The 12,194-nt window shown below is 53.7% G+C and overlaps 2 protein-coding genes across 2 annotated transcripts; one reads left to right on the top strand and one right to left on the bottom strand.

The window, feature by feature from the left end:
* Positions 1 to 7,693: 7,693 nt before the first annotated feature.
* Positions 7,694 to 9,972, top strand: GMORB2_7634 (beta-glucosidase; the record flags this gene model as incomplete). Its single annotated transcript, XM_035469599.1, has 2 exons — positions 7,694 to 7,751; positions 7,814 to 9,972. The coding sequence occupies 2 exons, from the start codon at positions 7,694 to 7,696 to the stop codon at positions 9,970 to 9,972; spliced, it is 2,217 nt and encodes a 738-aa protein (XP_035320693.1).
* A 635-nt stretch (positions 9,973 to 10,607) lies between these two features.
* Positions 10,608 to 11,033, bottom strand: GMORB2_7633 (KR domain; the record flags this gene model as incomplete). Its single annotated transcript, XM_035469598.1, has 1 exon — positions 10,608 to 11,033. One exon carries the CDS (start codon positions 11,031 to 11,033, stop codon positions 10,608 to 10,610), a length of 426 nt encoding a protein of 141 aa, XP_035320692.1.
* Between the last annotated feature and the right edge of the window lie 1,161 nt (positions 11,034 to 12,194).

The raw sequence follows: 12,194 nt of genomic DNA, 5'->3' as shown, positions 1-12,194 counted from the left end.
AAAAAACAAAAAAAAAAAAAAAAAAAATTTCCGGGTTCCCTATACATCTGGCGCTGTAGTCGCTGTAGTCGCTATCGTCGCTGTAGTTCAGGCCTTGTCACTCTGAATCTGAACCGGTCTGGTTTTTCCTGGAGAGCTCTGCCAAGACGGAGGCTGGGATCCGACAAGCTTGCGCGCACTGTGGGATTCCCGCCTTGTCGTCCCCGCACATGGCCTATCCCTGGACAGTGTCTGTACAGTATACACCCAGTACAGAGGTCACAGCACAGCCACGCCGTCCGTAACGCTGTGCCAATAGGAGCCAATCATCGGGAGACTATCATGAGTCGCAACGGCCTCCAACTACTACCAGACCACGCAGTATTACGAATACAACGAGACACGAGGCATGGAGGATGCCCGGTAATCTGTAATCTGCAATCTGCAATACAAATGCTATCACCGAGTAGTAGGGAATGAATACCACTAACACGTAATGCAGGTATGGAGTTGATGCTAGGAATAATGCCATCATGCATGAGTACTGTGTAATGCTGTAACCGATCCTGCTACGGAGTAGTCCTCTCTCTACAGAGTACTATTCTATTACCTGTAACCTGTAGTCGAGATGGATTCCTCTCACTCTAGTCCTCGGCTCCGGCACGGCAGGACTGCTGTCCGTCCCGAGTCAGGCTTCGATCCCTGCCTCGAGCTTGCCGTCCAACACCAACCTCCCCTCCCTCTTCCTCTGGGCCTTGCGTTGGAGAAAGAGGGCCCCGTGTGAGACGAGGCTTCATTTTAGTGGTGGCACCCACCCACCCACGCAGCAACGGATCAGACGGCACGCTCTCTTCTTTTTCTCCTTCTTTTTTTTTTTGTTTTGTTTTCGTTTCTCAACAATACATGCAGAGATACCTCTGATACCTCCACCGAGTGCATATAATACTCCGTACCCGTGCAGAGCATTACGACTGCGTTGCGGAGTGCCTGGGTGTACGGAGTATTATTACTCGTACTCGTAGAGGACTCGAGTTAGTCGCCCCCAGTCTCCAACGAGTCTCCAACTTCCTACGGCGCCCCTCCCGCTTCTCACCCTCCTCACCCTCCCGTCCCCCATCTTTCTCGTCTTCTCCGCCATCTTCTTCCCCCTCACCCAGAGGAGAGGACAGTGCTGCGATGAGCGTCGGGTAAAACGTATGGAGTATATTACGCGTAGTACGGATTGCAGTAATACATACCTCCGACTTCTGCACCCTGATACTCCTTCTGTTGACCGACGGGGGACGGGGTCTGGTTTCGTTCCATGTCCGAGTGATACCGGACGGCAAGTGATGGGTTGAGCGCTACGGTTATTCGTAATCGATCATATCTAATAATGATATTGCAATGCACACGTGTGCCCCGTCACGGCTTCAACTCGCGTTGCACGGAAATACGGCACACCAGGCTGGACCCTGGTCTGGCCCTTTCTGTCGTCCCTCCACGAACCCTGGCCCCGACGCCGCCAGAGACGCCGCTCGGCTTGCCGGGAGCCGTGTGTGGTGGTGCTGACTGGTGCGGCGGTGCTGACTGGTGCGGCATGCTGCTACCGACCTCTGCGAGGTGCTGCTATTCACGACCTTGGAAAGTTCTTTTTCCCCCGACTTCCTGATTTCACGTCCTGATGGTGTATTGATACTCCGTACGGTCCCGTCGGTACCCAAGCTGATGCAGATTACACATGTACGATTGCTCAGCTTACATAATGCCGTAGTACGAGTAGGTGGAAACTCCCACCGTGGATGCCAACCTCGCTGAATATGACTTCATCACAGATACACGCAAAACATACCCGTACAGCAGAGAGGTTACGGGCAACGTTCGTGAAACACGTCCCTCTGAATGCAATGTCCGATATCAAAACGTCCCATCATTGGTCCGAATCCGCCTGTGCTGACCCTGTTCGGATGCTGCTGGCCCTTCTCCCCAGCTGCTCGGGTTCAATGTTTCTCACGTCTTCCGCCCGACAATTCGATGCCATCGTCATCATGACCGTCCGTGTACGCTCCTGCTCTACAGTATCCCACCGTGTCCGTGCTCCGGAGTGCGACAAAACACACACCCTCTCCCCTTTCTCCTCCATTCGTGGCTCTGCAGCTGGGCCTATTCGGCGCAACCTCAGATGCACGGGTGACATGCAAGGGCTGCAGCATCCATTATCCGGGCCAAGGGTGCCGTCGAGATAAAGCCGAGCCCCATTATATAACACGGTGTGTCATGTGTCGCTTGACCGCACCCAGCACGTAACTCGTACGGCACGTACTCGTCGTATGCGCAGAGCACTCGTAATGCTTTGCTCTTCTTCGCACGAGATCGGTCATCTGCAGTTGTCCGTACAATCGATAGGCTTCATACCGGACTAGTCCTGAGGAGATCAGTTCCCACATGTAACCTGTACGAAGATACTTACCCGCAACATGCTAGTCTTCATCCATTCTCGTCAGATGTTACTATTTATTACCTGCTGCTAGCTCCGCCAAACATGTCATTCATCCATCATGCGCGTATATTCGGCACCTGCATGCCGTCGGTTCAGACGGCAACCGTAAACAGGAAGAGAGACGGTGTCATGTCCAGCTCCTTTGCCTCCGGTGATCTTCTTCCCCCCCGATCCTCCCTTTCAATTCCTCACCGTCACTAGCCTATTCCATCTCAGCCAACTTGTCTCCTCTCCTCCCATTCAACCGAAAATTAGTGTACGTGTTAATACTCCATACAATTTACTCCGTAATAATCGTACCAATAACTCGAGGACGGACAGACACCATGCCGTCACGGCTAGTCGCTGATCATTTCCGACCCCGACTCCGCACCCGTCGCCATGGGACAGCTCGTGCGTAGCTCGACATCGTACGCTACACCCCTGTCCATCATGATAGTGACGTATATCAGAAGATGAGGAGACCGCACCATGTCTCATACGGGCAGCACCAGCGTCACCTAGTGCTGGGTAATACAGCTCGTCTGCCTTTGTCGACTTCCCATCGGCGCTGTGGACTGACCGACAGCGGGCCAGGAGAAGGACGCGACAGGGCTGCGTTTGACGTATGAGGATCCTGATCTACCTCTAGAGTGTTACGGGGCAGTATTCCCATCATCATACTCAACCGTCAGAAGGCTCCCGTCTAGTGAGAAGAAAGAAGATGGCCCGGCAAGTTACAAACAGCCTGGATAAGGCAACATAACAAGAGCTCTCGGCGCATTTCCACGCCACCACGAACGCGATCCGGCAGATGGTCGTCGGATGAAAAGTCCTAGGTCGAAGTTTGCTTTGCCCTCTTACAAAAGCACAGCTGCAACCTACACAGATCCAGCTCAAGCTCCTGATCTCTACAGGCTGGTGTACGCCTGGAACTCTCACTTGCGATGACTTGCCTGACCTGAACGGTCGTCTTGTACGACTGATGGGGAAGGGAAGCCCTGTACGGTATGGATCTGGGAGATGCTAGGGCGCTTGTGAGATCCGCAGTTGCAGCTCATGCTATATTGTCTGGAGGACGCTTGAGACTTCTGGAACGAGACTGGCAGCAGGTCGCTACATCACGCATCTTATATAGAAAGAAAGACCTGTCAGGGGGATTGGGGTTCGTTGCCTATGCCTTAGCTGGAGTGACCATCGCCACTATAGTCTTGTACCCTTCTCTATTTCCCCCTGGTCGGCGCACACATTGATATTTGCCTCCTTTTTCTTCTACTTCTCATTTCCTATGAGTCACTCCCTATCATGCAGCGCGCTTTGTTAACATGTTTGACCTCGGAGGCTTTTGTCATACTTTTACCGTGTATGTCTTCCATAGCTTAGGTAAGCGGGACTCGACTATGATAATGTCGGATCCGTCCCTCCTAGCATAAACAAAACAACTACCAAGAACAATACACACACATCACCCCTGGCAGACCACAAGACATACAGAAGAGAGAACACCCCTCTCTTCGCGCGACAGCTTTCAAGATGACGGATAATTTCAAAGGTTTGGGGGATGGTTTGGACAATCTTCTTTGCTTGTAGATGCCATTCGACACCTTCCGGCTCAAAGTACCGCGGGGTTAGGGTATGGGTCCCTTATCAGACCCTGACCAACCCTGACTCGGGTTGGTCATGGGTTTAGGGTTGTAACAGACACGCAAGGGTTTAAACGGCAGCTCCTTATAGGCAGTTTATGAGTGACTGCATGCTGTCAGTTTTCAAGGCGAAACTAGCATTGAATGTGAAAAAGTCAGGACTGGATGGTATCAAGAGTAGAGGGCAGAAACCTGTATACAAAATCGCCACTGGCAACCTGGCAGATGGAAACAGCACAGCTTCCCAAGGCTATATCGATGCGGTCATCCCCCTCTACAAGACTCTATGCTCAACACACCGCGTCCCTTTCAAGCCGGATGTAAGCTCATCTATCACTCCGGGTATGGCACCTGCAAGATACTGGGCAAGACACAAAGGGCTCCGTGGCTGAGGTTCATGCCGCCATGATGAGAAGAGGTTGGACCGGGTGGCGTTTCACCTAAAGGGGTCACCAAGGAGAGGTAGAGGAAATACACGAGCATATAGCAGTCTGTGGTGGAGCGTGTTACTGATCGTGCTCTCCTCAGCCTCGTCCTCCTGGAGCGAGACGGTCGGTGTCCTGGATGCTACGAGGGAGGTAAGAGAAGTAGGGCGAGCATGGACTACGCGCCTCCCGGGAGACTTTAGAAATGACGATCCGCTCTGTATTCTCAGATTTGAGATGCAGCGCTTATAGAAAGCAATGTCTGGCTGTTTCCCAGCTTATAATATGAACATCGTCCTCTCAATCTCACCAATTTACCTCCACGTAACCTCGAAATCATTTTCCCAATTGCCTTCCTCAGTCAAAGCTCCATTATAGCCTCGAAGTCGCTCAAAGATTTCTTCCCTTGGCCTCTGGCTGCGTGGATTCCCCCCCCCCCCCCCCCCCCCCCCCCGCGCGCGCCACCCACAAATTTCGACCCCAATCTAGAACACGCGTCCCTGGTTCCGGTGTTCTTCGCCGAAAGGTGCTCCAGGTGCGTTGTGGTGATGGCGATGCTCATCTCGGGAACTCGAGGTGATGATTAGACTGAATACCCTTCTACGCCAGGATGCAAGATCCCTAATCAGATCCCGCCGCCAGATACGTGCTGCCACGGTACATGCTTTCTTTGTGTTGCTCCAGCTACTAAAGGTCCAGCAGTTTTGTCAACGTGCATATCCGAGAACTTCGCACCAGGCCACGAGCCAGGGCACGAGCTTGTGTGCCGTGGCGCAGAAGAGCATTGTCCAGGATCGTTTCATCGACAGACAGGTCCTTCCCATAATAGGGACCCCCACACTTCCGTACCTTACCTCGCTACTATACAGTTGATAGCCCTGAGCTCGAGGTGGAACAGGCGTGAGATCCGGCCCAAGAAGCACGCTCTACCGTTGACTTTTACGGCGGCATCCACGGAGGAGGATATGGACTTCGGTTCCAGGCTCGACTGTCGTGACAATGTATCTTCCAGTTGCCAAAGCTACCTGGAAGTGGGAAAAGGCAGAGGCTCAAGCCTTTGAGACCTCGTAGAAAAAGGCAGCTGAGGCCGTATATCTACATGGACCATCGATGGATCAGCCTGTAGAGTTGTGATCAGGGGTAAGTTTCTTCATTGGAGGGTGCGCCGCCATTCAAGTCAGAAAAGGAGTGCCTTAGCCTGCAATGTGTTCTCTACTATTCATTCCTCCTCACAAAACAGCAAGACACGAGGAGATTATTGGACTAGCAAAGGCGAGCTGTGCGCTGTTGCAGAATTCTAGGGGACATACGTCGGTCAGATGGGTCGTAGAGCTTCGCATTCTCAACGCTAGATCCGTTCCACGAAACCTCCCACAGCTCCTAGTCGGTCCAGCTCCGGTTGATTCACACAGTCATCGGATTTGAACGTGGTCTTGGAAGACCATCAGCTACGCCGTTCTGAGCCTCTCAACGTAATGAATCTCAACGTCGGGATCACCTATTGCCCAGGCTGTGGTGGTCCTATCTCAGGTTCCCCATCTCAGGCTCAGCTTCCGAAAGGTTAAGCTCAGGTGTTGGGGTACTAGTCTGTCCCTGTCGACTAGACAGGATAGTGGTCATTCTTGTGTCTATTGCCAAAAGAATGTTGAGAGAGAAAGACCGCACAAGGAAACTTCAAAAGAACACACGAGTGACGATGAAAACATATGGATCTCTCCACCTGCCAGCCCGTATGACCTCTCTCTTTGTAAACCCCTCTTTTTCATGAGGTGATGCCTCCGTCATAGAAAATGGCAACACACATCAAGAATCCGAAATAACGCTATTTTATGCACTTTCGTACCTTCTTATAGCGATCAGCTACTTGGGTCATTCCTAGATGAAATCACAATTTCAGACTGCCCGGATAACCGACGTTATCCCACCCTGCAAAGTCCGACATGATCCTGGGGTCATGCGTCATGAGAACCCATCATATGTCGGAACAGAGAGCTACTACATAAGCTATCGGAATAAGTTATTCCGAGCCGATTATAGATGTCCGTAGTAAACAAGACACCTACATAGTCACTATTTCCTTTATATAGAGAAATACAACAACACATAACCAAGAAGGCAGAAAACATCTTAGTTTGGTCTTCAAACAGCACGGAGTGCCCAGGGTCGAAATCGGATACTGGTCAGGAGGTGGGTTATGGATATAAAGAAAGCACGAGCCATCATCCGTCATTCTCCATGGATATGCACGTTGTTTCTCGGTTATAACTTACGAGTATAGCTCGAGGATTGGGGGTGTGAACGCGGAGAAACATCCGGGGCCCCGATCGGGTATTAATATGTATTACTAACTTGAATATAAGCTTGTTCCTTCGGTGCCTGCGCCGAGGGTGTGGGAAACTGTCGTATGTACCTTTATGCCTCTCTCCTCCCCCCCCTCCCTCCCCTCCCCCCCAAGACGAAGACAAACCACCCGTCCAAACTTGAATTAAACATCGATTCCAATCCTGTGCCTCCCCCATCGCCCGGCTGTCAATACATGTGTTGATACCTGAAGTAAAACGGCTGAGCAAGAACCAGCATGAGGGTATCCAACCCCGCTCGGCCGATTACGCCCGCTGGAACCGCTACGAGCTTCTCGGCTTCGGGATGGTGCGATCGCGAACCTGTATCACTCAATAAGGCAATGATATCTCGCGGCATAATTGCGGCGAAAAGAAGAAGGCGAGATGCAGCCCGCCCCGCCTCGAAAGACCATGGAAACCTGTCAGAAACGGGGGAGACAGCATGATGGATTTAGTCGAAAAGCCGGTGAGTGGGGAGGTATGCGAGTATATGTACTCCATCATATCACGAGATCTGTCGTCATGGCTTGATGGAGAGCCGGGTAATACCTGCAAACTGCAAGCACGGCAACGTCCGCCTCCCATCTTTACGCTTATACTTGCCGTTTGCACACGGGGAACTGCCGAGGGAAATATCCGATGCATTACTAGTAGGCAACCCTGCATATCGTTTGGTCGGCATTGGAACCCCGCGAGTTCGATCTGTCAGCTCTGAACGAGCGCATTGTAAATCCAATGGCTCCCCCATTGCTCGTCGTCTCTTTTTTTCTTTTCTTTTTCCGAGCATAGATCCCTCCGCGAGCACGTCTGTCTTGCGTTCCGGACCGAGGACGAGGCCAATTCGGAATGCGTTCATTTTCCACTGCAACAACATTGGCGTTGGCCGCCCTACCCTTTGCCTCTGGTAGGTCAGCATCTCGTCCTTGCTCCTCCTCGTACTCAACAGTGCTGACCCTGAGTACGCAGCTCAGCTGAGTTGGGAGGAGGCCTATGCCAAAGCTGAGGCTGCCGTCTCCAAGCTATCACTGGCTGACAAGGCCGACATCGTGACGGGCACCGGATGGAAGCAGGGCGTATGCGTGGGCAATACCGTGCCCATCGACTCAATCGGTTACCCGGCTCTGTGCCTGCAAGATGGTCCGCTGGGAATCCGGTACGCAACAAACAGCACGGCCTTTACGCCGGCCATCCAGGCGGCCTCGACATGGGACATTGACCTGATCCGCCAACGGGAGCAGTTCCATGCCGAGGAGGCAAGGGCCCTCGGCATCCACGTCCTCCTAGGTCCTGCATGTGGCACATTGGGTAAGATCCCCGAGGCCGGCCGCGGTTTCGAGGGCTGGGGACCTGACCCGTACCTCGCCGGCATCGGTGCGGGCGCATCGGTTGCCGCCATCCAAGCCGCAGGCGTGCAGGCAACCATCAAACACTTTATTGCGAACGAGCAGGAGACCAGCCGCATGATCATCTCGAGCAACGTTGACGACAAGACGATGCACGAGATATACCTCTGGCCATTTTACGACGCCGTTCACGCCGGAGTCGCCGCAGCCATGTGCAGCTATAATAAGATTGACGGCACGTGGGCCTGCGAGAGCGACATCATGGACAAGTTCCTCAAGAGACAGCTGGGCTTCAAGGGATACATCATGTCCGACTGGACCGCCCAGCACTCGACCGTCAAGTCTGCCCTGGCCGGCCTGGACATGTCTATGCCCGGTAGCGGGTTCGAACAGGACGACGTATACTGGGGACCGCAACTTGAGGCGGCTGTCGATGCCGGAGACATCCCTCAATCTCGCGTCGACGATATGGTTACCCGCATCCTGGCCGGCTGGTACAAGCTGGAGCAGGAGAAAGGGTACCCTTCCACCGACCTCACCCGGGAAGTCGAGGGAAACCACCACACAAATGTCCGGGCATGCGCCAGGGATGGCACGGTTCTTCTGAAGAACGATGACGGTATCCTGCCCCTCTCTGGTCCTGCCAATATCGCCGTCATCGGATCCGATGCCGTCGCGGGAAACCACTCCAGGAACCTGTGTAACTCCCAGGCCTGCAACGACGGTGCCCTCGGCATGGGATGGGGGTCCGGGGCCGCCAACTACACCTACTTCGTGACGCCCATCGACGCTATCAGCAAGATTGACGGCATCAACGTGACGCTCAGCGGTACCGATGACGCCGGGAAGGGTGCGGCCGCGGCCGCCGATGCCGATCTAGCTCTCGTCTTCATCACCTCTGACTCGGGAGAGGGAAACAGGACCGTCGAGGGGTCCGACGGCGATCGTCTCGACCTCACGCCTTGGCATCACGGCAACGAGCTCGTCCGCGCCGTCGCGGAGGCCAACGAGAACGTCATCGTCGTGATACACTCGGTCGGTCCCGTAATCCTGTCCGAGATCCTATCTCTCCCGTCCGTAAAGGCCATCGTATGGGCTGGGCTTCCTTCGTCGGAGAGCGGAAATGCCTTGGTCGATATCGTCTGGGGAGGCACCAGCCCTAGCGGCAAGCTCGTCTACACCATCGCCAAGAAAGCCGGTGACTACAACGCCACCATCATTCAGGGCGACGAGGATAATTTTGAAGAGGGGGTGTACATTGACTACCGTCACTTCGATCACGCTGGGATCGAACCCGAATATGAGTTTGGATTTGGTCTCTGTGAGTCTCTGGAGGTGCCTTCACCGACTACCATGATGCAGTTGCTGATTTGCCTCTTCTCGACAGCGTACACAAACTTCTCATATGCCGATTTGACTGTCAACTCACGTGCGAAGCCCGGGCTGATCGGACAAGATGGCCTGCATGATCTTTTCGAAGACGTGGCGTCCGTCACTGCCACCGTAAAGAATACCGGTGCCGTCGCCGGCTCAGAGGTCGCTCAGCTATACATCTCGTATCCCAAGTCTGCTGCCCAGCCGCCCAAGCAGCTTCGAGGCTTCGATAAGCTTCCCCTGAAGGTGGGTGAGTCGGGTACAGCAATCTTTTCTATTCGCAAGAGAGACCTTGCCGTTTGGGACACGAAGGCGGAGCAGTGGACGATCCCGCGTGGCATCTATAGCATCCTGGTGGGTGCTAGCAGCCGGGACATTCGTCTCGAGGGAAAGATCGAGATCGCGTAGGCCCGCCGGTGCGGTCTCGTTGACATTGCACCGCAACCTATACATGATGTAGACAATACTGTATTCAGTAGACGATGTTGTATTCAGCAGAAGCACATCGACGCTACACGAATGTATGAGAAGTGCGGAGACTTGACCGTCTGCTCTAGTTCAGTTCAACGTGATCCAGGTCCCAAGTCAATTCTGAATGTTCATATTCGCCACTACAGCATCACCGTAGTGAGCCCTACGAAGAGGCCATTGGCCTCCGAGCCTCGCCCTGGTCAAATGACAATGCACCTACTCACTGGAAGAACTGCGATGCACTGTCGTCGGGAGTTTAGTATCTACGCTGTCAGAATCCTCTTGGTTGCAGGCTTGTGCATGTGCTATCGTGGACAGATAGCGATGCAGTCTCCTGGACGGCAAGTGCGTAACAACCTCTCGCTAGATTCGTGGCAGCTTCTCCATCGTCCGGACTGCCAAGGATCAGCGACTAGAAGGGTGTGTTGCCGTCGAGATATGCCTGCTACCCTCTCGTTGATCCTGTTCAAGATTAGTTCTGCACATGTAGCCAATCCGACCATACCCAGTGGCGGCCCGCATAGGAACTCGAGGGCACCCTTCAAGATCATGTACACGAGAGACGCGCGACTTCAGACAACGAGTCTGCTCGGGGTAGGGAATAGTGAGATGGGTGACGAGATCTGCGTAGGGCATAGGAGACCCTGGCATACCAAGGCAAATATATTGTCGAATGCGCCGATGCCATCCGTCACGCCCAGATCACCAAGGTCAACTACAACGTCCTCTGGGCTGACCTCCTCGGCGAGCCTGAACATCCACGAGTGCGTGATAGCCTTGCTATCTGGGTAGTAGACGGCATTGCCATAGCCCTCGGAGCTGTGCAGTGCGGCAAGAAAGGACGTCTTATGACGGTCGGCAGGCTGCGCCAAGATCCAATGTACCCAGGTTGACGATGCTGACACCCCCGGCTCCCCCGGTGGTGGTGACTTGACCTTGGGGACGGGGAGAAGTAGCGTGGCTAGCAGCACGGTCGAGTGGTGGTTGGCCTGCATCATCGTCTCGTCGCCCTCGGGGCTCTCTCATGGAGAGGCCGAATGCCGTGAGGCCGGCGTCGAGAATCGATACCCAGGCAGGATAGCAATCGCGCTCTTGGCAGCGAATATAATGGCATATGCGAGAGGACCTCTCCGTACCCGTCTTCCCATCAGACCGGCGGGATTGTTGCCGTTTAATAGGAAAGGTGGGCGTTACCGCCAATACCACCACTAGAATTATATTCCCACTAGGCCCTTGGGGGGGGGGGGGGGTAAAGGGAAGCTCAGATCAAGCCTCGTCCATGCTTCTTCATCCTTGCAACGTCGGTCTCGATCCTCTGCATCTTTCTCCCTCATGCTGAAGACAGCCGTCGATCGACTCGACTGGCTTTCCCGTTGCCAGAAAACTGTTCCCAAAACAAGCATAGCTGTTCTCTCCGACACAGTAACTAGTTCCCACCACTGCTGTCCACAAGCTCACATCGCTTGCCTTGTATGGGTCGTGGTCTGTCTACCAGAGTCCCCGATATGGTTCACATCATCGAGCCGTACAGGCTGAAGCCCTGTATGGCAGTAGAGGGTCCTGGTCCAACTTTCAGAACCCCCCCATATAAGACAGAAGCGTACGGATGGGTTGGCCTGATGTTCGGTGTACCTGTTTAAAGAGAGGCGGGGAGTTGTATCTTCACGGTTGAGCTGATGATTGTTGAGCGTCAGACGATGGACTCGGGTCCTTCGAGTTCATCTCGTCCGATCCGGCCCCAATGACCATCCCCCTCCCCCCCCCCTTTCCCCCGCCATACCGTTCTCCTGCACCTACTATCTCATAATCCCTCTGCTCACACGTCATCCCAGTCCTATATGCCACGAAACAGATCATGTTCCCGGTCGAATGGTGCTTCCGGCCCGACGTGATCCAGGGTTATTAGTACAAGAGACTTGCCAATCGATACAGCCTACTTCTTCTACAACACCGTCTTCATGGCAAGCACCCTTCAAGATGTCGTCCGGGAAAGACTCCAGAACCAGATGGCCAAGTTAAGGGGAGGTCCTGGCGGGTTTGACAAGAATGACCCTATACTACTCAAGCAGCAAGCTGCGACAGGTAGGATCCGGTGCATCAGAGGTAATCATGTACTACCCCTTTATTCTATTTTGGTGCACGCGCACCTACCCTGTAGC

The sequence above is a fragment of the Geosmithia morbida genome, assembly GCF_012550715.1.
Source record: "Geosmithia morbida isolate 1262 chromosome Unknown scaffold_9, whole genome shotgun sequence".
Classification (NCBI taxonomy): domain Eukaryota; kingdom Fungi; phylum Ascomycota; class Sordariomycetes; order Hypocreales; family Bionectriaceae; genus Geosmithia; species Geosmithia morbida.
The sequence above is the reverse complement of the archived record's forward strand: the minus strand, read 5'-3'. Positions and strand labels throughout refer to the sequence as shown.